Source organism: Taudactylus pleione, unplaced genomic scaffold (assembly GCF_031769625.1).
Source record: "Taudactylus pleione unplaced genomic scaffold, aTauple2 ptg000336l, whole genome shotgun sequence".
Classification (NCBI taxonomy): Eukaryota; Metazoa; Chordata; class Amphibia; order Anura; family Myobatrachidae; genus Taudactylus; species Taudactylus pleione.
The window spans coordinates 1,006,564-1,034,545 of NW_028284737.1; the positions used below are offsets into that span (position 1 = coordinate 1,006,564).

Here is a 27,982-nt window from a genome sequence, read left to right on the forward strand (position 1 = left end):
TTTCAGCAAACAGGGAGCTGACATTCTGACTCCCCACAGGGAATGGGATTGTCTAATAGAGTTAATACCTGGAAAAATGCCTCCCTGGGGTCAGACTTAAACATTATGCGAGCCAGAGATTAAATCAATGATGAGTACATCCAAGAGAATCTTGCCAAAGCATTCATTCGACCTTCATCTTCTCCTGCTGGTGCAGGGTTTTTCTTTGTTAAGAAAAAAAGTGGCGGACTTTGACCCTGTATTGATTATAGTGGACTCAATGAAATCACCATCAAGAATCGCTACCCATTACCATAGATCGCAGAGCTCTTTGATAAGGTGAAGGATTCTACTGTCTTCATGAAATTGGATCTAATGGGTGCATACAATTTAATCCGTATTCACTTGGGTGACAAATGGAAAATGGCATTCAACACTAGAGATGGGCACTATGAATACCTCATCATGCCCTTTGATCTGAGCAATACCCCAGCCATATTTCAACATTTTGTGAAAGAAATTTGTCGAGACCTCCTGTATCACTCAGTGGTTGTATAATTGGATGATATCCTTATATTTTCCAGTGACCTTGCTACTCATCATGACCAAGTGAAAGAAGTCCTCTGAAGACTTCATACTAACCAGCTTTTTTATAAAATCAAAAAATTTGTTTTCAAAGTACGAATCATTCCTTTTTTTAGGATACATCATTTCAGGTACCGGCCTCAAGATGGATCCTGAAAAGGTTCAAGCAGTACTTTCCTGGGCTGAACCCAATTCCTTAAAAGCCATTCAAAGATTCCTGGATTTCGCCAACTACTATAGAAAATGTATCAATGGATTTTCTACCTTGGCAGCTCCTATCTCTGCATTAACCTGTAAGGGTGCCAACCCAATGCGATGGTCTTCAGAAGCAAAGTCAGCCTTCCAGCTATTAAAACAGTCTTTTATTTCTGCTCTGGTACTCTGCCAACCTCATGTCACTCAACCTTTTATTCTTGAAGTGTACGCATCCTCTGAAGGTGTAGGGGCAGTGTTATCTCAGAGATCTGAAGAAAAACTACATCCATGTAGCTTTTTCTCCAAAAAGTTCTTGCCTGCCATAAAATAAACTACCCCATTGGTGAGAAAGAACTCTTAGCCATCAAATTGGCCTTTGAAGAATGGCGTTACCTGCTGGAAGGTGACAGTTTCCCAATATCGGTATTCACCAAGCACAAAAATCTGCTGTTTCTAAAGACTGTCCAATGCCTCACACCCAGACAAGCCCAGTAGGCATTGTTCTTCTCCTGATTTGATTGAAAAATTTCCTTCTGTCCTGGCTCTCACAACTGTAAGGCAGATTCCTTAACTCGGTCCATGAACCCCGAGGATGAAGTAGAAGCTCCTGAACAATATCCAATGTTAAACCCTACTGTGTTTGCTGCTACTGATTTGGTTACACCTCTTCTAGGGAAAACGATTGTGTCCCCTGAGCTTTGTAATCTACTACTACTATGGGCTCATGCCTCCAAGTTCTCCAGCCATACAGGCGTCAAAAAGACTCTGGAACTTATCAAAATATATTATTGGAGGCCTTCTATGTGATCTGATGTAGAAGAGTTTGTATCCTCATGCTCTCAGCGTGCCCAACATAAGATTTCTCACCAGCTGCCTGTTGGACCATTACAGTCTCTGCCCATTCCACTACAACCATGGACCCATATATCCATGGATTTTATTACCGACCTTCTGGTCCCCAAGGGATTTACCACCATATGTGTTGTAGTCGACAGGTTTGTGAAGTTGGCACACTTCATACCTCTATCAGGATTATCATCTGCTCCACGTCTCTCAGCTCTTCATTGTTGAAGTATTTTGTCCCCATGGTTTACCCAAAGAAATAGTTTTGGAAAGGGGGTCACAGTTCATTGCTCATTTCTGGTGGGCTCTCTGTTCTACCTTACATATTCAATTAAAATTTTCCACAGTGTATCACCTGTATTCCAGTGGGCAAACTGAGAGGGTCAACCAGGATCTTGAGACCTTCCTTTGCATGTATATTACTTCCTCTCAGGATTATTGGATTGATTTTCTGCCATGGGCTGAATTCGCCCATAACAACTCATACCACACTTCATCTGGAACCACTCCCTTACAGTCTATGGGCAACATCCTCATATTCCTGGGTTTCAGTCTATTCCAATATTTGCTGTACCAGTGGCCAAAGCATCTCTGCAATATTTTTCAAGCATCTGGAAGGAAGTTCATGCAACTTTTAAAAAATCTTCAGCTTTTTACAAGATCTTTGCTGACAGAAAGAGGAGATACATTCCATATCTTAAAGTGGGCGATCGTGTCTGGCTATCCACACATAACCTCAGACTTCAAGTTCCATCTATGAAGTTTGCTCCTCAATTTATCGGTCCATTCCCTATTATCAAGATAATCAATCCAGTGGCATATCGTTTACAGCTTCCACCATCACTCAAGATCCTCAATTCCTTTCATGTGTATCTCCTTAAATCTCTTATTCTCAACAGGTTTGAATCTTCTCCACCAAAACCTCCTCCAGTCAAGACCCAATTTGAGATTGAGAACATTGTCAATGCTTGATGTCGTTATGGGAAACTCCAATATCTGGTCCATTGGAAAGGATATGGTACTGAGGAGAGATCCTGGGTGAGTTCTGAAGATGTTAATGCTCCCCGTCTTGTTTCCAGCTTTCACGCAAAGTTTCTTGAAAGGCCACAGAGATGAGTCCACTCCTCAAAGAGGGGGTACTGTCACAACCCAGGTCTGTTTCCCCTTCCGCCGGGTTACTGCAGTGACAAGTCCCGATCTCTTGTCTGCAACAGCCAATCAAATGATAACCTGAGCCTCACCGTACCACCTGATATGCCTATACCAGGTAACCCAAGGGTATATATTCCAGCTGCTGGCTCTATCTAATTGCCAGTACAATGTTTAATCTCAGTTCCTACTGAGAGAGCTATACTGAGCTCTTGTTGCTTGCAGTTTTGCTTTCTTCTGCTACACGGACTCCTGCAAGTGATCTACACATGGTGCAGCTATTCCACTGGCTGCATAGAGAATCTCAGCATTTTCCTGATATCCAAACCTGCCACTCACCTGTGTATACCATTCTCATTGCATGGGGAGCATTCCTGGTTCCTGCACCATTGATGCCATCCCTGGTATCATCATCCACTATCCATTCCAGTGTCCAGTCTGAATCCAGTTCTGAGGCAGTATTCCCACTAGTTACACAGTAAATACCTACCTGACTCTGCTATCCGAACCTACAACTCGCCTGTGTATACCATTCTCACTACTTGATGAGTGTTCCTGATTCCTGCTCTATTTGATGCCTTTCCTGGTATCATCACCTAGTACCCATTCCAGTGTTTTGTCTGCACCCGATCCTGTTACCATCTAAGTGCAGGGGCAAATGCAGGATTTTTATGGGGGGGTTCTATATATATATATATATATATATATATAGCAGCACATCAACGGCACTCCGGAGTGCCGCTGATGTGCTGCTGTTTACATTGGGGGAGTGATCTCCATTTTTGAGAGCACCTGGAGCAAGGTATAGACCCTCATTGTGGTCTGCAGAGTGCTGGGCTTTCAGTGCATTATATATATATTATAAGGGCACAATCGTGCCCTTATATTAAGGCTGCATCTAAAAAAAATGGATTTCACCATAGAGAATTCTGAAAGGGGGGCAGGGTGTTCAAGGAGCTACACCTCAAAAGCTATAAGAGTTATGGATCTGAAATTTGGCATGGCTGGGTAGAACTGTCACTGGGTGCTGCATGCCAAATTTCAGGGCATAAACATAAAAAATGAGGACATGGGAGTAATCTAAAGCTCCAAATGTCACTTTTTTCTAGGGGTGAGCGGGTTCAGATTTCTGAAATCCGAACCCCCCCGAGCCCCCCGATCCGAGGCCGAACCGAGTCAGGCTCGACTTTTCCCGCCTGACTCGTATCTGAAATCGAGGCAAAACGTCATCATCCTGCCTTCCGTGTCTCGCAGGTTTTGGATCCTATATAAGGTACACGCGTCGGCGCCATTTTCTCACTCGGCTGTGGACAGTGAAGAGGGAGGGTGGGCGTTAGGGCTGGCTGGGCTGTGTAGTGTAGTGTAGTGTAGTGCAGTGTAGTGTTGCGCTGTGCTGCGCTGTGCTGCTGTTGTCCATAGGGGCTGTGCCCACTACTTTAAAGTCCATAGGGGCTGGCTGAACTGTGTTGTGCAGTCAGTTGTCCATAGGGGCTGTGTCCACGCCAAAGTCCTGTGCAGTGTCCCTTTCCTAAAGGGGTGCTGTAGTGTTGTCCAGAGGGTGCTCCCCCCAAGTGCAAAAAAACCTAAATTTTTTCTGTGTTTGTCAATTGTGTGCACTGTGGCTGCACGTTCTTCAACAAAGGAGCAGCGCCAAGCATGCACCTGTGTCCCATAAGTAAAAGGCCAGCTGGCTTGTCCATTAAAGGGTGCTGTAACCCCCAAAGGGCACTCCAAACAAAATAAAAATATATATTTTTTTGTGTTTGTGAATTGTGTGCGCAGTAGCCGCACGTGCATCAACAAAGTAGTGCCAAGCGTGCACCTGTGTCCCATAAATAAAGGGCCGGCTGGATTGACCGCTAAAGGGTGCTGTAACCCCCAAAGGGCACTCCAAACAAATTTTTTAAAAAAAATTCTGTGTTTGTGAATTGTGTGCACTGTGGCTGCACGTGCATCAACAAAGGAGCAGCGCCAAGCGTGCACCTGTGTCCCATAAGTAAAAGGCCGGCTGGCTTGTCCGTTAAAGGGTGCTGTAACCCCCAAAGGGCACTCCAAACAAAATAAAAAAATATATTTTTTTGTGTTTGCGAATTGTGTGCGCAGTAGCCGCACCTGCATCAACAAAGTAGTGCCAAGCGTGTGCCTGTGTCCCATAAATAAAGGGCCGGCTGGATTGACCGCTAAAGGGTGCTGTAACCCCCAAAGGGTACTCCAAACAAAATAAAAAAAAATTTTCTGTGTTTGTGAATTGTGTGCACTGTGGCTGCACGTGCATCAATGAAGGAGCAGCGCCAAGCGTGCGCCTGTGTCCCATAAGTAAAAGGCCGGCTGGCTTGTCCGTTAAAGGGTGCTATAACCCCCAAAGGGCACTCCAAACAAAATAAAAAAATATATTTTTTTGTGTTTGTGAATTTTGTGCGCAGTAGCCGCACGTGCATCAACAAAGTAGTGCCAAGCATGCGCCTGTGTCCCATAAATAAAGGGCCAGCAGGATTGACCGCTAAAGGGTGCTGTAACCCCCAAAGGGCACTCCAAACAAAATTTTTTAAAAAATTCTGTGTTTGTGAATTGTGTGCACTGTGGCTGCACGTGCATCAACAAAGGAGCAGCGCCAAGCGTGCGCCTGTGTCCCATAAGTAAAAGGCCGGCTGGCTTGTCCATTAAAGGGTGCTGTAACCCCCAAAGGGCACTCCAAACAAAATAAAAAAATATATTTTTTTGTGTTTGTGAATTGTGTGCGCAGTAGCCGCACGTGCATCAACAAAGTAGTGCCAAGCGTGTGCCTGTGTCCCATAAATAAAGGGCCGGCTGGATTGACCGCTAAAGGGTGCTGTAACCCCCAAAGGGCACTCCAAACAAAATAAAAAAAAAATTTCTGTGTTTGCGAATTGTGTGCACTGTGGCTGCACGTGCATCAACGAAGGAGCAGCGCCAAGCGTGCACCTGTGTTCCATAAGTAAAAGGCCGGCTGGCTTGTCCGTTAAAGGGTGCTGTAACCCCCAAAAGGCACTCCAAACAAAATAAAAATATATATTTTTTTGTGTTTGTGAATTGTGTGCGCAGTAGCCACACGTGCATCAACAAAGAAGTGCCAAGCGTGCGCCTGTGTCCCATAAATAAAGGGCCGGCTGGATTGACCGCTAAAGGGTGCTGTAACCCCCAAAGGGCACTCCAAACAGAATAAAAAAAAAATTCTGTGTTTGTGAATTGTGTGCACTGTGGTTGCACGTGCATCAGCAAAGGAGCAGCGCCAAGTGTGCGCCTGTGTCCCATAAGTAAAAGGCCGGCTGGCTTGTCCGTTAAAGGGTGCTGTGACCCCCAAAGGGCACTCCAAACAAAACAAAAAAATATTTTCTGTGTTTGTGAATTGTGTGGGCTGTAGCTGCACGTGCATCAACAAAGGAGCAGCGCCAAGCGTGCGCCTGTCTCCCATAAGTAAAAGGCCAGCTGGCTCATTTCTTAAAGGGTGGTGTAACCCACAAAGTGCACTAGTCTCCAACACAAATAAAAAATTGTTTTCTGTGTTTGTGTTCACCTTAGCCGCACGTATATATCAATATAACATAAATGGAGGAACAAACTTTCTCCAATAAAAATAAAATAGGGAACGATCAAGAACCACTTCCTCCTAGTGCTGAAGCTGCTGCCACTAGTCATGACATAGACGATAACATGCCATCAACGTCGTCTGCCAAGGCCGATGCCCAATGTCATAGTAGAGGGCACATACAATCCCAAATGACAAAATTCAGGAAAATGACCTTGAAAAAAACATTTAAATCATCTGAAGAGAAACGTAAACTTGCCAATATGCCATTTACGACACGGAGTGGCAAGGAACGGCTAAGGTCTTTCCCTATGTTCATGATTAGTGGTTCAGCTTCACATGATGATGGAAGCCCTCCTCCCGCTAAAAAAATCAAATGAGTTAAGCTTGCAAAAGCACAGCGAAAAACTGTGCGTTCTAAGAAGATATCACAAATCCACAAGGAGAGTCCAAGTGTGGTGGCGGTTGCGATGCCTGACCTTCCCAGCACTGGACGGGAAGAGGTGGCTCTTTCCACCATTTGCACGCCCCCTGCAGTGCTGAAAGGAGCACCCACAGTCCACTTGCTGATATGCAAATTGAAGATGTCACTGTTGAAGTACAACAGGATGAGGATACTGGTGTAGCTGGCACTGAGGAGGAAGTTGGCGAGGAGGATTCTGATGGTGATGTGGTTTGTTTAAATCAGGGTCCAGGGGGAGACAGTTGTTGTCCGTGGGATGAAAAAGCCCATCACGGTCAAGCCTGGGCAGAGGACCAAACATTCCACCTCTTTGGTCTGGCAATATTTCTATCCAAATCCGGACAACAACTGTCTTGCCATATGTACCATATGTAAAGGTGAAATAAGTAGGGGTAGGGACGTTAACCACCTTGGAACATCCTCCCTTATACGGCACCTGCAGCGCGTTCATAAAAAGTTACTGTCAAGTTCTGAAACTTTGGCTAAGACCGTAAGCAGTCCAGGGACACCCTTTTTTCTGTTTTATCCAAGGAATCGGTGGATGAGGAGGATGAGGACGACATCTTGCCTCCGTAGAGCCAGTTTGTGCAGGGACACAATAATTGCCAGCGTGTTTTGTGGGGGCCCAAACGAACCAATCATTTCAGCCACAGTCGTGTGGCAGACCCTGGTGCTGAAATGATTGGTTTGTTAAAGTGTGCATGTCCTATTTATACAACATAAGGGTGGGTGGGAGGGCCCAAGGACAATTCCATCTTGCACCTCTTTTTTTTCTTTGCAGTATGTACTGTTTGGGGCCTAGTTTTTCAAACTGCCATCCTGTCTGTCACTCCTAGATGGGCCACGTGTTTGTGCCGCCAACTCGTGTCGCTTAGCATAGTCATCCAGCTACCTCGGTGCAATCTTTTGGCCATAAAAACAATATTGTGAGGTGTGAGGTGTTCAGAATAGACTGGAAATTAGTGGAAATGAAGGTTATTGAGGTTAATAATTGCATAGGAGCAGAAAAACCCACAAATTCTGCGATTTAAGCTGTTTTTATGCTTTTTTTCAATACAGATCCAAAACACAAAACCCAGAACCCAAAACACGGAAGGGTGGTTTTGGCAAAACCAATCCAGATCCAAAACTCGAAGAAAGATCCAGATCCAAAACCAAAACACAAAACACGAAAAGTGGCCGGTGCACACCCCCACTTTTTTCTGACATTCTCAATTAGGACAACTTTTCTGCTGTAGTCTATGGGGTTTTTTTGGAAAGGCAAAACTGAGGGTAGGGGTGGAATTTAGACTTGGGGTTTGTTTCATTAGGTAGCTATTGTGCCAGGGTACGTGCTTTTGGGGTTCAGGTAAATTATAAAGTGACAGTTTTTAAACTATTTCCTCAAGAATGCGCCATTATAAAGATAGGACTTTTCAACTTGCTGGGCAGCTACAGTAAGAGCTTCCAGCAGGTGTAGTCATAGTGGCTTCACTTTTGTGCAGCAAGATGGCCATCGTTTGCGGGCAGTAGCAGGCAAAGCAGCGGCGGGGACATGGATGCTGTGGTGCGGACCTCAGTGGTGGCGACAGGTCGCGGTTGTTAGCGGGGGACGCAGGGTGGCCAGCGGCGGCGGAGGGTCCAACGGCAGTGAGGGCATTGGCAGCGGCCCTGGAGAGGATTCAGACCCCACCAGCCATTATACCAAATACGGCAGCGGTGCCCATTTCAAAAATGGCGCCTCAGCACTATTTTTGAAATTCAAAGATGGCTGCCGCTAGCCATCTTTCAATTTTAAAATGGGCACCACTGCCGTACTCGGTAGAATGGCTGGCGGGGACTAGATCCTCTAGGATCCAGGCCCGCCGCCGACACCCGAACAGGCACCGTTCCCACAGCTGCTGCCGACGATGACATCGCGAGCCGTGATTGGCTCGCTGCGGCCATCTTTGATTTTCAAAGATGGCCGCCGCAAGCCAATCACGACTCGTGACGTCATTGGAGGTGGTGGCACCTGCAGAGGACCATAGAAGCCCTGGGGAGGTGGCAGCCACCCCAGGTGAAGACGCCGGAAGCCATGGCAGGTTGGTGCCCACCGGGCAAAGACACCAGAAGTCCTAGTGGGTGGCGGCCATGCAAAAGAGCTGACACAGGCTGCCACCCACTAGGGGAAGATGCCAGAAGCCCTGGTGGGTGGGCACCCACCAGGCAAAGATGCTGGAGCCATGGCGGGCACCCGCCAAGTGAAGACGCCGGAGCCCTGGCTGGTTGGTGCCTGCCGGGTGAAGACACCAGACGTCCTAGTGGGCAGCGGCCATGCAAAAGAGCTGACACAGGCTGCCACGCACTAGGTGAAGAGGCCGAAGCCTGGCTGGTTGGCACCCGAGGCAAAAACGCCAAAGCTCAGGTGGGTTGGCACCCGCCGGGCAAAGACACTGGAAGTCCTAGTGGACGATGGCCATGCAAAAGAGCTGACACAGGCTGCTGCCCACTAGGCAAAGACAACGAAGCCCTGGCAGGTTGGCGCCCACCAAGCGAAGACGTCGGAAGTCCTAGTGAGCAGCAGCCATGAAAAAGGGCTATCACAGGCTGCTGCCCAATTGGTGAAGTTGTCGAAGCCCTGGCGGGTTGGTGCTCACCAGGTGAATACACCAAAGCCCTGGCAGGTTGGCATACGCCAGGCAAAGACACCAAAGCCCTGGCAGGTTGGCGCCCACCAGGCAAAAACGCCGAAGCCCTGGTGGGCTTGCGCCCACCAGGTGAAGATGCCTGAGTCCTGGGGTGGCGGTCACCATGCAAAAGGGCTTAAAGGCCACTATCCCGCAGGTGAAGACCTGTAAATTAAAATATTACAATATTAAAGTGTGTTGTGTTATTTTAATATTTTTTTTGCAGGTGGCAGTGGGCCCTAATGCCCAGCATGCTGGTACTTGTGGTTTTCAGAGTACCAGCATGCAGGGAGACATGCTGGGACCTATAATTCACCTGCAAAGAAAAATATTCTTTAAAATGCACCACACAACACAATCAACCCAGCACCCACCGCCCAGGGGTGCTGGGGATAGCCCCGGGCTATCAGCCTGGGCCTGGGGTGCCCTGAGGAGGGGGACCACTTAATTGGGGGGGTCCTCAGCTCCTCAGGGATCCCTGGCCTGGACTGACTAGTGGTCAGGGGTGATGCTGTGGCTGGGTGGCCCGGTGAAAGGGCTTCCCTGGCTATGGCATCAGCCCCCCGTTAGAAATAGTCCGGTGCTGGTCCTGGAGAATACAGGGGGACCCTACTAAATTTTCCCCCTGTATTTCCAGAACCAGGACTGGATCAGAGCCCAGTGCTGGTTGCATAACTTACGTCATTTGTCTCCTATATTTTGGCAACCGGGACTGGTTCTGACTAGCCCGGTGCTGGTTGTGCTTAATTATGGGGGAACCCCATGTCATTAGTTCCCTGCATTTAAGCACAACCATGACTGGCTGCCTGTGTTTAAAAAACAAATGTTGTGGTCCCACCCCCCAGAAAGCAACCAGCCCCATGCTTTGGAGCCCCAGTATTGGTTGTGCTAAATACAGGGGACAAACGACGTAGAGGTCCCCTGTATTAAGCACAACCAGCACCAGGCTTTTGAGAACCTGTCCTGGTTGCCAAAATATGGGGGACAAATGACGTAGGTGTCCCCCGTATTTAGCGCAACCAGCACAGGGCTATGAGCCGGTCCTGGTTCTGGAAATACAGGGGGAAAAATGTATAGGGCTTCCCCTGTATTTCCCAGAACCAGCACCGGACTCCCTCTAGTGGGTGTGTGATGCCACAGCCAGGGCAGCCCATTCATCAGGTCCCCCAGCCACAGCATCACCCCTGACCACTAGTCAGCCAAGGCCAGGGATCCCTCTGGAGTTGGGGACCCCCCAATAAAGGGGTCCCCCTCCTTAGGGCACCCCAAGCCAAGGCTGATAGCCCAGGGCTATCCCCGGCACCCCTGGGTGGTGGGTGCTGGGTTGATTATGTATAGTGTGGTGCATAAGAAAATATAAATATTGTCTTTTGCAATAGTACTACAGGTCCCAGCAGGTATCCCCCACATGCTGGTACTTGGAGAACCACAAGTACCAGCAGGCGGGGTATTAAGGGCCTGCTGGCACCTATAGTACCCCTGCAAAAGAAATATGCAAATAAAATACACAGACACAGTCTTCTAAATCTTTTATTTACCAGGACCTTCACCTGGAGTGCAGCGACCAGTAAGCCCTTTTGCGCGGCTGCCGCACATCCAGGGCTTCTGCAGTGTCTTCACCTGGAGCACAGCGGCCAGTAAGCTCTTTTGTGTGGCCGCCGCACATCCAGGGCTTCTGCGGCATCTTCACCTGGAGGGCGGCGACCAGTAAGCTCTTATGCGCGGCCGACGCACATCCAGGGCTTCCCGTCATCTTCATTTTTCAGCTGGTCTCTCCAGCTCCCGGTAAAGTGTGGTGCATTTGAAAATATAAATAAATTCCATACTCACCTCCTCCTATGCGTGGATCAGGTCCTCTTCACACAATCCAGGGTCTTGGCAAAAAAAAAAAAGGAGATAACTGGAGCTGCCCGATTGACAGCTCCGCCCGGGATTTCAGTACAGAAATCCTGATGCGGAGCACTCATTGGCAGAGAGAGGCAAGCCTTCCGCCTCTCAGCCAATGAGCGGTTCTCACCATTGAATTCAATGGTGAGAACCGAGCGTGCCCTTTTCAAAAATAGCGCCTCAGCACCATTTTTGAAATTCAAAGATGGCCGCCACGAGCCAATCAAGGATCGCAATGTCATCGCCCCACCCCACTTAAATACAGCCAGCAGCGCGAGCTCCGTCCATTCAGTCTGCCGGCCGGGGAGCTGGAGAGACCAGCTGAAGAATGAAGATGACGGGAAGCCCTGGATGAGCAGCGGCCATGCAAAAGAGCTTACTGGCCGCCGCGCTCCAGGTGAAGATGCCGCAGAAGTCCTGAATGTGCGGCGACCACGCTCCAGGTGAAGACGCCGCAGAAGCCCTGGATATGCGGTGGCCGCGCAAAAGAGCTTACTGGCCACCGCGCTCCAGGTGAAGGTCCCGGTAAATAAAAGATTTAGAAGACTGTGTGTGTGTGATTTATTTGAATATTTCTTTTGCAGGGGTACTATAGGTGCCAGCAGGCCCTTAATACCCCACCTGCTGGTACTTGTGGTTATCCAAGTACCAGCATGCGGGGGATGCCTTCTGGGACCTGTAGTACTATTTCAAAAGACAATATTTATATTTTCTTATGCACCACACTATACATCCACCGCCCAGGGGTGCCGGGGATAGCACCGGGCTATTAGCCTGGGCCTGGGGTGCCCTGAGGAGGGGGACCCCTTTATTGGGGGGATCCCCAACTCCCCAGGGATCCCCGGCCTGGGCTGAATAGCGGTCAGGGGTGATGCTGCGGCTGGGGGGCCCTGTGAAAGGGCTCCCCTGGCTGTGGCATCACCCCCCTGCTAGACGGAGTCCGGTGCTGGTTTTGGGAAATACAGGGGGAGCACTTGCATTTTTTTCCCCCTGTATTTCCAGGACCGGCTCAGAGATCTGTGCTGGTTGCACTAAATACAGGGGACCCCTACGTCATTTGTTCCCCATATTTTAGCAACCAGGACAGGTTCTCAAAAGCCTGGTGCTGGTTGTGCTTAATACAGGGCACCCCTACGTCGTTTGTCCCCTGTATTTAGCACAACCAGTACTGGGGCTTTTTTTTTTTTTTTTTACACATTCAACTTTTGTCATAGATGCATAGATCTCACTGCTGCATTTGTCCATCTGTGACTTATTGATTTGATTTTCTCAGGTGTATATGCACTACCAGTGAGCCCTCTGTCTCCCACTGATGCCCCCTTTGCACTGCACCGCTGCCAATGCTCTGCACCACTGCTGCTGCTGCTACCCCACACGCCTACATCCATCTCGCACTCTGCACCTCCCAAACCAACCTCCTGTGTGCTGTCCCCTCTTCTACCTGCATTAGAGTACCATTTTGTTGCCCTTCTCCCCTGCAGGTGGCCTGGTTTGCTCATCCAAACCCTGATAGTTAATACATTTTAAAAAAGCTATCTGCATTACTTTGGCAACCCCCCTCCCTCTGTACTGCTTAACCTTCCCTCCTTTACATGCCTTTTTGTCTCATCTATCCACGCTGCTGCGTCTCCTCCCCCCATCCACACCACTTTTATCCCATCTGCACAGCTCTATTTTCTGCTTTGACCTCAGTTGCATAGACTGCATGTGTGTATTCCAATGAGCACACAATTCTGTGAATTAGCAGCTCCGCCATTTTGTGAGTGACAGCAATCTTACTCTGTGAGAGTTCTGAATCTGCAGTTAACCACAGGGTGTGATGGCATACCATATCTGTATTGCGCAAGGAACACGTCCATTAATGATTGTAATTTCATTGCTTTTTGAAGTTTGAGTGGCAGAAAATCAAGTGAATGAAATTTTCAGATCATGTCTAAGCAGCCTTAATGGGACATATGAAACCGTAAGGTTTTTTGTCTATGGAATCATATATATCAATCACATCAGGATTATATACTCTGCATTATCACGGAGGAAGGCACCCTTAACTTAAACTCATCATTCTTGAGTGCCAGACCACATACTGCAAGGGGGCAGGGCTTAAGAACATGTTGCCTGCACTCTAGTCTGTCATGGGGGTTCTGGATACTCAGAAACCCCCCCTGCATGTGCTACTGATATGCTCCTGGATCCTAGACTACATCAACAACCCAGTATTATCCTAGTCAATACATTGCCAAGATCTACCACTCCAGCATTCCGGTTACAGTAAGAAGAGTGTTTTTATTATTATATCTACAGTACTAATCCAGTATCAGTCTGGCCAATCTACTGCCACACTCTCCTATGATTGCACGTAACAACTTGTCTTCAACACCGACGTCCCTGGTGGTCTAGTGGGTATGATTCGGCATCTCTCCATCGAGACCTGGGTTCGATTTGTGGTTAGGGAAGTGTTCTTCAAACAAATACTAGTCTGACATGGGCTCTGTGAGCCAGTCCTGGTTCTAAATATATAGGGGACAAAATGTGTAGGGGTCCTCCGTATTTTATGAACCAGCACTGGGCTCTGTGAGCAGGTACTGGTTTTAAAACCATGGGTAAAAAATGGTGTGGGGTTCCCCAAAATTTTAAAGCTAGCACTAGGACCCTTTCACCGGCCAAGCATTAGCACCCCAAAAAATCTGCCCAGACTGGGGATCCCAGCAGAGGTAGGGACCGCCCAATAAAGGGGTCCCCCCAATTAAATAAAAAAAAATTAAAACAAAAAAACGAGGATCCCAAACAATTTTGGCCACTAAAAAGATGTATTTGTTTCCACATACATCTCTTCCCCAGCAAGTGACAGAACCCACAAGGTTTCCTGCAATTGCCAGGCCACTACCCATTTAAAGGCCGCTCTAGCGTAAGCGGCTGCTGATTGGCTAACAGATAGGCCACCCTGATCTGTGTATGTTTCTGCTAAACACACAGCTCAAGGAGGTAGTCTATTAAAATGTCTGTTTTGGACAGAGTTTGCTTAAATTACACCCATTATTATAATCACAAATTTTGGTAAATTCCCATGTTGTATTCCCGTCTATGGAAAGTACCTGCAAATTTTATTGATTCTATTTGTGTTTTCACCTGTATTTTGCAGAGAGTTTAAAGATTTCTCACATGAGTTTGCCTGTAATAAATTAGCAAATTGTAAAATTGGACAAACACACCTGTAACTGAGATCTCAACCAAACATGATTCTTAGTAAGTTTACCCTAAGTGCCAACAATTTTGATCAGTTGAAGACCAACGGCAAATAGAAGTGCAAACCCAATGGCAGTATGGAGCTGATTCAGAGCCGCTCGTTAGATGTGATTGTTGGCACAATGTGTATGCAAATTGCATAGGCAGTACAATTGCACAGCAATGCATTAACACACTCAGGGCCTGATTCAGAGCTGGACGCTCTGACCAGAGCTCTCGCTCTGAATCAGGGCCCTCCTCCTTGCAAATGGAGCGGCCTCCTGGCCGCTCGCATAGCTGTGGGTAACCACCCACAGCATATGCGAGCGTCCATGATGATGGTCGCGATGGTCTTGACCATCGCGACCATCGGGCTTGCGACGGAGACCCTGCGGTAGGGTCTCGCTGCCGTAAGCCCTGGAGTGATTTTGGCTCAATCACTCCCACTGACATCACTAGTGATGTCAGTGGGGCCGGCTTCAGATGGTAGGCGTTCCCATGGGAACGCCTCCATCTGGCAGGCACGCCCCTGGCACGCCCACCAAAGGGGGCGTGCTGTCAATCAACATCGACAGCGCGCCCCCTTTGGTGCGAGACCCGGAGCAATGGAGAGCCCGTCGCTCGCCGGGTCTCGCGCGTGCGCATGACGGAGCTCCCTCCATTGTGCGCATGCGCAGTGGGGGAACATCGACCCCTTGCAAGCGTCCTGCCGCTTGCAAGCGGGTCTGAATGACCCCCTCAGTATATTAGAGTCTGTGTTTGTTGTGGACCGGGGGTGGTAACAGGAGAAAACACCAGAACAGGTTTAAACTGAAAGGTGGGTTGTTTAATGTGAATGTTGGTAGACATGAACAATAAGATAAACTAAAGTCCAGTAATAAACAAACTAATATATGTGGCTGGAGGGAACTGTAGTGAGTGGGAATAAACGAATGTCCAGATCAGTGACAGAGATGAATGAGGTGAATCCACATAAACTGCCAGAGTGAAGTGGAAATCCTGGTATGCTGAATAGTGGCTGAGAGGGATATCTGGTAATGCTGTGATGATGGATGAAAGGGAAATCCGGTAATGCTGTGATGATGGCTGAAAGGAGAATCTGGTAATGCTGTGATGAGGGCTGCGTAGGAATGGGTTAACTGAGCAGGCAGGAGTAGGTCTGGTGGAAGGTGCAGGCTGATCCCAGTGGAGTGCAAGGCAAGGCAGTGCGGTGCGGTGCAGGCTATGCAGAGAGCCAGAGGTTGACAAGGAGTACAAGTCTAAGGTTCAGGAGTGCAGATAACTCTCTCACAGCTGATGCTGTGAACACATTGTGCTGCCAACTACAGGGCACTCCAACACCCTTAAGTACCCAGTAACAGAGCGTGATAGGCCAGAGAGAGCAGGTGACCCACAGATGATTGGCCTGCTATGTCACATGGCCAAAGACAACATGGTGGAGCCCAGACAGTCATGACGTTGAGACACCACAAGACTTACCTGGCAGACCTATGGGTACATGCAATGCCAGTCTCCACAAGCCAGGTCCCACACCAGAAGGACCGCGCCACAGCGCCCTCACTGGTAAGAACCGCACCCTCCACGCTACGAAACCCGGGTCGTGACACAGTATTTCTTAGAGAGCGATTACATAGTGTATGCAGACACCCGCCAGCCTGTCATAAGACGCCCACTTGTGCATGTCATTTGCAGGAAGTGTATGCAACCATCGGTACATCGGGTAACATCGGATGCGATCACAGCACTTGAGGTTGACCATACCCTGCCGCAAGCACTGCGAGCACTTCAGTGTAAAAACTAGCCAGGTGACATGTACTATGATGCTGTCTCTTAATTATGCACACCTCTAAAATGCCGTTGAGATGCTCAGGCACGCCTGCGCTTGCACCTCCACTCCCCCATTTTAATAAGGGTATTAAATAAGGTATGCGCATGCGCACAATGCATTTACATTGAATACCATCGGCAGCAGTGATCATTTGCATCTTAGCGAGCAGGTCTGAATGAGCTCCTATGATCAATGCAGGCTTCATTCAGATAAAAGTAAATAAAGAGAGTGAAAAATAAATAAAATATTTGGGTTCCCCCAAAACTATAACTAGCCCCTGACCTCTCAGCCTGGACTGGTACAGGAAAATAGGGGAAATATTGGTCCCACATATTTTCCTATAATCAGAACCAGGCTGAACCAACCAGGGTAGTAATGCCATAGCAGGGGGACATACAGTGTTTGGGGTCACCAAAAATAAAATGGGGACCCCCTCAAGAGAAATACAGCCCAGGGCTCTTTCCCCTTATCCCTGGAGACATTAGATGTGGGGTTAATGTGGTAAAAAATAGAAAATAATATTGGGCCTGATTCATCACGGATCGCAATTGCAACAGCATACGCAGATCGGTCGATGGTGCGTACTGTGCATGCACCGCAGTGCCATACTTGCCAACTCTCCCTCATTGTCAGGGAGACTCCCTGAAATAGTAGCAATCTCCCTGTCTCCCTGAAGAGTCTAGCAATCTCCCTCATTTCATCCTTACCTCCATTATGAAGCTGCTATATTAAAAAACAGAGATATATACATTCAAATGGGATCTTTAGTGTCATTTCCTTGCATTGGTTATTATAAGGCACAATGGCCCTCATTCAGAGCCGCTCGTTAGCGGCAGTACGCTCGTTCCGAGCGATGTTTGCACATCTGCGCATGCGTACGGTTTTTAGTACGCATGCGCGAACCAGTCAGTGCGGCCGAAAATCGTTGGTACGCAATATAGCGAGTGCCTGCTATTTTGAGTGACAGAATGAGGCGTATGTGGGTGGTAACAGGGGAAGGTGCTTGAAAATGGGGAGTGGAGATCCGAACGCAGGCGTGCTTAAAGGTCAAAACGGGCGTTTTATGGGTGTGCATATTTAAAACAGCAGCGTTAGTGACCACGTCACTGGGTTATTTTATAGCCAGAACTGCTCGCAAATTTGTGGTAGCAAACACCAACCACAAGAATAGCGAGCAGTTCATACGCTGGTCGATGTACTCGATTAATCTAATAAATAGCGGACATGACGTAGGATGCGAGCGGCCAGGGGGCGTTTTTAACAAATAAACGAGCGTATGTTTTGCTCGCTCGTTCAGACTTAGAGGTGTGAACAGACTGCAATGTGCGTACGGATCATTTGAATAGCCACCCCTTGTTTTTAAACGAGCGACCACAAATAGCGAACGGCTCTGAATGAGGGCCAATGATCCCTATGAATTTCTGCAAAGTATCAGTGTGTTTTCATCAACAAACAGATCTTACTAACTGCTTTTGGGCTGGGTTTACATTTGCATGTAAGTCAGGTTTAGGACACGCCCAGGGCCGGATTAATAATGGGGCGGGCGGAGCTGCTGCTCCAAGCCCACCATGGAAATTGGCCCACAGGATCCACTACAGACAATACTGACAGGGAAAATAAAAATCCCTGTAAACACTGTCTACACTGCACTGAATCCTGACAACATGACTGTCTGTATTACAATGCAGACAGTGAACTAGGATACGAATCCCGGACCATTCACACCCTCCCCCCCCTCTGCCGTCCAAAGCCGCGCCCCTGGACAGACAAGCTCCGCAGCTGGCTTTCCAAATATCCTCTGTGCAGTTCAAACCTCCGCCCCCATGCTCCCTAAGCTCCGCCCCCAGGTCCTGCTTAACCAACCCACCATAGTTGTGCCCCCCAGTTGACCAGAAGCATGGGTATCGACTCCCCGGGTCATCTAAAGCTCCCCCGCCTTCCTCTGCAACTGGGCTGACACAGCTGGTCCTGGAAATTATGAGGCTGAGGTGGAGCGCAGAGGCTGAGCTGTCTTGCCTTGCACTTACTGAAAAACTGCGCATGTGCAGAACATATTCTGCAATATCGCTCTCAGATCCTCCAAGCCACAGCATGATTGACATGCTGTGGTGTTTGGGTGGATGGAGCGTGGGCATGCCTGGGCACCTTTGCCGGAAATGGAGATGGGTCACCCCTGTTTTCCGGGAGCACCGAGGCCAGGGTCTGTGCCTGTGGACGCATATTTTCTGGCCTCACAGGCTGCCAGCCTGAATAAGCTGGAGCTTACTTAGTTTGGCCAGTGCTGCCGCCATCGAGACCGATAGTCGCGATGGGTATCCGAGGCAGCATCTACAGTCACTGTACTCGGATTGCTCATGCTGTCAGGAGGCGTCTGTTTCCTGTAGACGCCTACTGCAGTATACAAATATTTGCTATACAGTGTTGCACAGCCACTTCCTTACAGCTGCCCAATACCGTCTGACCATGATCAGGCCCATACATCTGCCAGCAGCTTGCTATCTAATTTATCCCATTTCATGGGCCATAATCGGTGGGTGTGATGTCCCCTGTATTTTGTGGTGGTCTTTGGAGTTCTCTGTATTATATGGCACTATCTGCAGTGTTCCTTGTAGTGTATGGTGGCCACTTGGATGCTTAGTGTATTATACTGTATGGTGGGCACTGATGGTCTATATGATGGTCAGTATTATATGGCACTCACTACTCTTTACATGGCAGTCACTTAATGCTCTCTGTATTATATGGCACACACTGTGATGCTCTCTCTATTATATGACACTCACTGCGATGCTCTCTGTATTATATGGCACTCACTGCGATGCTCTCTGTATTATACGGCACTCACTGCGATGCTCTCTTTATTATGTGGCACTCACTGCGATGCTCTGTATTATACGGCACTCACTGCAATGCTCTCTGTATTATACGCCACTCACTGCAATGCTCTGTATTATACAGCACTCATTGCGATGCTCTCTGTATTATATGGCACTCACTGCGATGCTCTCTGTATTATATAGCACTCACTGCGATGCTCTCTGTATTATATGGCACTCACTGCGATGCTCTCTCTATTATATGGCACTCACTGGGATGCTCTCTCTATTATATGGCACTCACTGCGATGCTCTCTGTATTATACAGCACTCACTGCGATGCTCTCTGTATTATATGGCACTCACCGCGATGTTCTCTGTATTATATGGCATGCCCTCTGTATTTTGAGGTGGTCTTTGGAGTTCTCTGTATTATATGGCACTATTTGCAGTGTTCTTTGTAGTGTATGGTGGCCATTTGGATGCTTAGTGTATTATACTGTATGGTGGGCACTGATGGTCTATATGATGATCAGTATTATGTGGCACTCACTACTCTTTACATGGCAGTCACTTAACGCTCTCTCTGTATTATATGGCACTCACTGCAATGCTCTCTCTATTATACGGCACTCACTGCGATGCTCTGTATTATACGGCACTCACTGCAATGCTCTCTCTATTATACACCACTCACTGCAATGCTCTGTATTATACGGGACTCATTGCGATGCTCTCTGTATTATACGGCACTCACTGCAATGCTCTCTGTATTATATAGCACTCACTGCGATGCTCTCTGTATTATGTGGCACTCACTGCGATGCTCTCTCTATTATACGGCACTCACTGCCATGCTCTGTATTATACGGCACTCACTGCGATGCTCTCTATTATATGACACTCACTGCGATGCTCTCTCTATTATACTGCACTCACTGCGATGCTCTCTATTATACGGCACTCACTGCGATGCTCTGTATTATACGGTACTCACTGCGATGCTCTCTGTATTATATGGCACTCACTGCAATGCTCTCTGTATTATATGACACTCACTGCGATGCTCTTTCTGTTATATGGCACTCACTGCCATGCTCTGTATTATACGGCACACACTGTGATGCTCTCTGTATTATATGGCACTCACTGCAATGCTCTCTGTATTATATGGCACTCACTGCGATGCTCTTTCTGTTATATGGCACTCACTGTGATGCTCTTTCTGTTATATGGCACTCACTGCGATGCTCTCTGTATTATATGGCACTCACTGCGATGCTCTCTCTATTATACGGCACTCACTGCCATGCTCTGTATTATACGGCACACACTGCGATGCTCTCTCTATTATATGACACTCACTGCGATGCTCTCTATTATACGGCACTCACTGCGAAGCTCTGTATTATACGGTACTCACTGCGATGCTCTCTGTATTATATGGAACTCACTGCAATGCTCTCTGTATTATATGGCACTCACCGCGATGCTCTCTGTATTATATGGCACTCACCGCGATGTTCTCTGTATTATATGGCACTCACCGCGATGATCTCTGTATTATATGGCATGCCCTCTGTAATATATGGCAGTGTGTTGCACTCCATTTTATATGGAAGTCCCTGTGATGCTCTCTGAGATATATATATATATATATATATATATATATATTACACACACATATATTTTCTCTCTCTCTCTCTACTAATAAAATAGATTACATAACTGGTACTGCATGATAGAAAGTTTGTATTCTACAACCCCTTCCGGGAGGAGATATTTTTATGGACCACCACATCACCATTATTTTGACTGCGTCTGTAACAAGGTAAGAGCCACAAATCTACCAGGTTGTTACCTTGCTACAGGCGCAGTCAAAGTTAGCCATTGCTGCCATGGTCCAGCATTGCCATTATTTGTTTTAAGACAACAGCAGCAAAAAAGACAGTTCATTTATTAATTTACTGCAGTGGTTAGGGATGTGGGATGGACGCTTATAGAAATATGCCAAAATCCGTGAACAATTTTGGATTTTTTCTTATCTTATTAATGTAAAGGAAAGGCAAACCATACAGTTCTCACTCACAATTTTTTTTCTTGTTATCGCTCCACTATAAAGTGGTTGAAGGTAGATGTCACATATGCCTTCCATGGAGATAGCCACACATTCTGTGTAGACCACACCCACACACTAGGCATGCCCCCACACAGGGGCGTTTTAAGAGAGGAGGGGGCCCGTGTGCAGCCTCTGTTTGGGCCCCCTCGTCTCTGATGGCGGCTCAGCGGCACTGAGCGCTGTAGATCCTGGCTTCATGCCAGAATCTACAGCACATGTGTGAGTCTCCGGGAAAATGGTGCCCGCGCCTACTTTCCCAGTGACATCTTTTCTGTGCATGTGCAGATCACTGGGAAAATGGCTGTCGCTCATTTTCTCAGTGAGTGTGTGCTGCTCTACAGCGCCAGTCTGGCACTGCAGAGCAGCACTTCGGGAATCGGCGGAGAGATAAGTATAATTACCTATGGGTGCAGGGTGTGCAGTGTGGGCGCCCCTGGACCCGGGGGCCCGTGTGCCCTGCATACCCTGCACCCATTATAGATACGCCCCTGCCCCCACATCACTAGTCACATCACCACAGTGCTTATCAAACTCCCCTGCGGTGACACACAATAGGCCCTTCATAAATTTCAGCTCCAGGCCCATGTGGACCTTAATCTGGCACTGGACACGCCTCTCAGATTTATCAGTACACGCCCACTGTAACACGCGCTCATAGGTGCTGCTTTCACAATCTCCATGAAATGCTTTTTCAAAAGTAGGCAAGTATGCGCAATGCGCATGCGCAAGTTAGCATTGTGATCACGCACGCAGATAGAAACCCATTGCAGAGTGAGTGATGGGATGTCAGTGTTTGGGGGTGGTGACGGGGGAGTGGTTGGAGAAGCGCCGGTGTGCCGGTCAGTTTGAATGCCTTACATGGGCATGCATAAATTAGTCACTGCGGCGGCATACACAGCTTGAGTACTCACTGCGTGCAATGAGACTTGCAATTTCTGAGACAGGTTAGACCTGCTGTAATTCTGTGTTACTCGATGTTACCGATGTATATGCAGGACTGTGAGGCCTTACTGGTGTGAGAAAGCGGTAATGGGCATCTCTATGCTAGCTGAGCAGTTGCTAACATTAGCAAATTTTTGCAGTAGAACTGGATGCGCAATCGCAGCTGCCATCACAATAGCGATCTATAATGAATCAGACCCATTGTTCTTTACAGTGGTTCTACGGGTATAGTGAGGACAGAAACCTCCCGTGGAACAGAAGGGCAAATAGCAGCTGCAATAGAACAACAAGTGCCAGCATGCCTGGACATTCATTGCCAGCTGGCACCTATAGTCCCACTGTAAAGAAAATTAGTACCTGCTTCCCTCCCTCTCAGCACCCCTGTACGCGGGTATACACAATTTTCATGTGCATGTGTAGTTCGAAAATGTGTATCGTAAAGAAAAGCTGGTCTTGTGTACAATTCAAAATGACCCATATTTATTTATAGCAAAATTATTTACTAACTCTGTTCTGCATAGTTCCATATATTTTCCATCAATAATTATAAAAGCAGGCTTGTTCATCATAATTCTTAACCAAGGGACGGTGATAAAACTGATAATGGTAAATTCATTAGTTGTACGAGAAAGTGGGTTAGATGCCTTTTATTAATATTACAATTGATTATTGGAGTTATTGATCCAGAGACTTTATCCTTTTTGTATATACTTTAAAAATAATTTCTCTAAGAAGTGGGTGGGACGTTAGTAGGCAACTATGCAATATGATGCTAATGAGAAAAAAGCATTGGGAAGGTATTGAATCATGACATGGGCCTGGTCTCCTTGTCATTGTTGTTACAACTACAGTACTGTACACTTTTTAATACTATTAATTAACTGTTTAAAATTGGCGATTGAAAATAAGGAATCTGGATTCCCATTACATAAATATAACATAAAAATCTTTATCTATAGGGTCAACAGACAACTCAGAGAACGTCATGTCAGAACTTGTTCCAGAACCACGACCAAAACCAACAGTGCCTATGAAGCCAGCAGGGATGAACCCAAACCTCCTGGGATATATTGGTATTGACACCATTATTGAGCAGATGCGCAAGAAAACAATGAAAACTGGTTTTGACTTTAATATCATGGTTGTAGGTAAGAGTTATTTTACAAAGAAAGTGTAAAGAAACTTTAAGTTGAAATGTTTAATAGTCCTCCAGGGTCTACATTATTATATATTCCATTATGTGAGATTTAATGGGTAATTGAAACTATCAATGCCAGGTCACTTCTAACTCACTTCTCTATAATTTATGGTCAGTTACTATGAAGCTCGGTATATAACCATACTGTTTCACGCAGCTTTTCTAAAAAATGCCTCCTGAATGTTCCACATCTTACCATTTTCTATGCTGATTGGTGTGAATAAATTATGGATGTACATGAGAAGGACTAACCACATAATACCCTTACTAAATAAAACAGCTACATTACAGTTACTGACAGATGGTCTAGAGACTCTGACCATCGCCCCTCCCCACACCTCCAGCCATGCATGCCTACTCTCCCGGGAGTCGCGGGAGGCTCACGATTTTTTGGGTAACCCCCCACACCCCTGGAAAGTAGGCATATCTCCTGCATCCCACCCACTTCCTAGTGAAGTGGGCAGGATGGGGAGATTTTACGTGGAATTTTCGGGTCCATAGGGAAGGGGCAGGGCTAAATGGTGCAAATCATGTAATTTAGCCCCGCTCCATCCTCACAGACTTGCAAATTGCGGGGGTTTTCTGTAAAGGGGGCTTGGCCTAATGACGTCTAAAGTCCGGACCCCCCTCCCCCCCCTAAGAGGAGAGCAGCAGGTCCCCTCCGGCTGCTCCCGGAAAGGTGTCCAAGAATGTCGGTAGGTGTGCCTCCAGCAGTATCAGTGATGTCAGCACCAGAGAGTTCCAGCATAACAATTATAACTTTAAAGTCAATAAATATGTTATGGAGCCACATGCAGCTGTTATTTATCCAACAGAATTTTGACATTCGTTTGAATTTACTGGTTTTGAATGTCTAATGTTAACCCTTACAATTGGATGTCCTTTTATAGTTCTTCGAAAACTTGACAACCCCCCCTAGTCGGAGCTACATTATAGTACATATTACAAAATTACATACAATTTCATAAAGGCGGCTATACTATCTGCTTATGCAAAGGAGAAGCTATGTCCGCAGATCTGATCTTCCATTCCAAAAGAATACAATTACCTGTATGTTTAGCTTTTGCATGGACAATAAACAGATCACAAGGACAAACCATCAAAATCACAGCTGTAGACCTGTGTAAGAGCTGCTCCGCCCATGGCCAACTCTGTGTGGCAATTTCCAGGATTGGTTCAAGAAACAATTCATACCTTTTTGCACCAAACCAAGAATATGTTGATAAACAAGCCCTTTCTTGAATTTCTTAACTTTTGTGGCTTTCAAACTTTCTGATTGCGTGCCACAAAAAGTTCCTAATAAGTGCCTTCATCAGAATTTCTAAGTGCAGAAACAATTGGTTGTTTCAAAGGCAATAACTCTTCAGATTACAATATGTTGTAACCATATAATACTCAATATCTGATGCCGGTAACTGCATATTGTTTCAGTTTTTTCTTAATTTATACTTTTAGCTTAGAATAATTGTTTTAGCCTTAAGTCTTCCTATAAATTCTTCATAATTACATTTTTGACAGTAAGACCTTTTTTTTGTTTTTTTTTAAATTTCATTGTTCAATTCTCACCTTTCTTAAAAACTGCCAAACATCATAAGAAATACAACAATGCTTGATTAGGTATAACTTGTGCCAAGGTATCTAAATCTGCAAGACCATAAGAATGCAGCCTGGAGCCAAGAAACTGCTCAACAACAATTCAAGAAACAGCAAATGTGGCTGGGGGTTAATGTTCTATCACTTTTAATGTCTGGTATTCCTCAAATCTTGATTTGTAGTCTCAGGGCAATGGATGAAAAGAAAAAAAATCTAGTGCACACTGTATGTATCTCATATATTTCAGAGCAAGATATGATTATACTCACCTCTTAATAGTAGAGATGTGCGCCGACCCCTGTGTTTTGGTTTGGTTCTAGTTCATCATTGTATTTTGTTTTGCCAAAACCACCATCACGTGTTTTGGTTTTGGATCTTTAGTTTATCAAAAAATGATAAAAACAGCTAAAATCACAATTTGAGCCTGTCTTTGGGCCTGATTCAGAGCCGTTCGCTATTTGTGGTCGTTCGTTTAAAAACAAGGGGTGGCTATTCAAATGATCCGTACGCACATTGCAGTCTGTTCACACCTCTAAGTCTGAACGAGCGTGCAAAACATACGCTCGTTTATTTGTTAAAAACGCCCCCTGGCCGCTCGCACCATACGTCATGTCCGCTATTTATTAGATTAATCGAGTACATCGACCAGCGTATGAACTGCTCGCTATTCTTGTGGTTGGTGTTTGCTACCACAAATTTGCGAGCAGTTCTGGCTATAAAATAACCCCGTGACGTGGTCAATGACGCTGCTGTTTTAAATATGCACACCCATAAAACGCCCGTTTTGACCTTTAAGCACGCCTGCGTTCGGATCTCCACTCCCCATTTTCAAGCACCTTTCCCTGTTACCACCCACATACGCCTCATTCTGTCACTCAAAATAGCAGGCCCTCGCTATATTGCGTACCAACGATTTTCGGCCGCACTGACTGGTTCGCGCATGCGTACTAAAAACCGTACGCATGCGCAGATGTGCAAACATCGCTCAGAACGAGCGTACTGCCGCTAACGAGCGGCTCTGAATGAGGGCCTTTGTTCCTGTAGTATTATTAACCTTAATAATTTCTAGTAATTTCCAGTCTATTTTGACCATCTCACAGTTCACGATATTGTTTTCACCAATATAGGCCAAAGGCTACAACGAGCTGGCTGGCTAAACTAGAATGTTTGTTGTCTATGCAAAAAGACAGTCACCAATGCCCCAAGCAGTGCATAATGCAAAGAAAAAACGTACAAGATGGAATTGTACTTCGATCCTCCCATCCATATCCAAAAGGACATGCACAGTTTATCAAACCAATCACTTCAGCGACAGGGACTGCCACTTTTGTGGCTGAAGTGGATGCTTTGTTTGGACCCTCACAAAACAAGCTCCCAATGGGCTTAAGACAGCTAACAATGTTGTTAATGATCGGCTTGAGGCAGCTGACAGTGCAGTTAATGATCTGTTCTCTACAGTAGCAAGATGTCGTCATTGTCATCCTCTTCCTCACCATAATCAGAAGTCTCTGTACTTTGATGTAATTGACAGTAAAGGTCTTCCTTGTGTAATGTATAGTTAATTTTGATGAACATCATCTTTTCCCCATTTTGAGGAAGTAGCCTCCTACGCTGATTGCTGACAAGATTCCCGGCTGTGCTGAAAACTCTTTCCGAGTACACACTGGAGGGTGCGCAACTAAAGTAAAGCAAAATAGATTTGTACTAGGGGTGAGCGGGTTCGGATTTCTGAAATCTGAACCCCCCCGAGCCCCCCCAATCCAAGGCCGATCCGAGTCAGGCTCGACTTTTCCCGCCTGACTCGGATCTGAAATCGAGGCAAAATGTCATCATCCAGCCTTTCGGGTCTTGCGGGTTTTGGATTCTATATAAGGTACCCGTGTCGGCGCCATTATCTCACTCGGCAGTGGACAATGAAGAGGGAGGGTGGGAGTTAGGGCTGGCTGGGCTGTGTAGTGTAGTATAGTGCAGTGTAGAGCTGTGCTGTGCTGTGCTGCTGTTGTCCATAGGGGCTGTGTCCACTCCTCCAAAGTCCATAGGGGCTGGCTGTGTTGTGTTGTGCTGCTGTTGTCCATAGGCGCTGTGTCCACTCCTCCAAAGTCCATAGGGGCAGGCTGGACTGTGTTGTGCAGTCAGTTGTCCATAGGGGCTGTGTCCACTCCAAAGCCCTGTGCAGTGTCCCAGTCCTAAAGTTGTGCTGTAGTGTTGTCCAGGGGGTGCTCTGTCCTTCAGGGGTGCTCCCCCAAGTGCAAAAAAAATATATTTTTTCTGTGTTTGTGAATTGTGTGCGCTGTAGCCGCACGTGCATCAACAAAGTAGCGCCAAGCGTGCGCCTGTGTCATACATAAAGGGCCGGCTGGCTTGACCGTTAAAGGGTGCTGTAACCCCCAAAGTGTACTCCAAACAAAATAAAAAATTATTTTCTGTGTTTGTGAATTGTGTGCACTGTGGCTGCACGTGCATCAACAAAGGAGCAGCGCCAAGCGTGCACCTGTGTCCCATAAGTAAAGGGCCAGCTGGCTTGTCCGTTAAAGGGTGCTGTAACTCCCAAAGTGCACTCTAAAAAAATAAAAAATATATTTTTTTGTGTTTGTGAATTGTGTGCACAGTAGCCGCACGTGCATCAACAAAGTAGCGCCAAGCGCGCGCCTGTATCATAGGTAAAGGGCCGGTTGGCTTGACCGTTAAAGGGTGCTGTAACCCCCAAAGTGCACTCCAAACCAAATAAAAAAATATTTTCTTTCTTTGTGAATTGTGTGGGCTGTAGCTGCACCTGCATCCTCAAAGCAGCAGTGACAAGCATGCGTCTGTCTGTTAAAGGGTGGTGTAACCCTCAAAGTGCGCTCCACAAAGAATAAAAAATTTTTATTTTTCTGTCTTTGTGAATTGTGTGCACTGTAGCTGCACGTGCATCAACAAAGGAGCAGCGCCAAGCGTGCGCCTGTGTCCCATAAGTAAAGAGCTGGCT

The 27,982-nt window shown here is 46.8% G+C and overlaps 1 protein-coding gene across 2 annotated transcripts in view; it reads left to right on the forward strand.

The window, feature by feature from the left end:
* Positions 1 to 27,982, forward strand: part of SEPTIN3 (septin 3) — a 496,581-nt gene that overhangs the window by 14,558 nt on the left and 454,041 nt on the right. For both annotated transcript variants that reach the window (XM_088443868.1, XM_088443870.1), the window contains exon 2: positions 23,183 to 23,371. In XM_088443868.1, the coding sequence (XP_088299994.1) occupies positions 23,183 to 23,371 (189 nt within the window). The remainder of the gene's footprint in view (positions 1 to 23,182; positions 23,372 to 27,982) is intronic.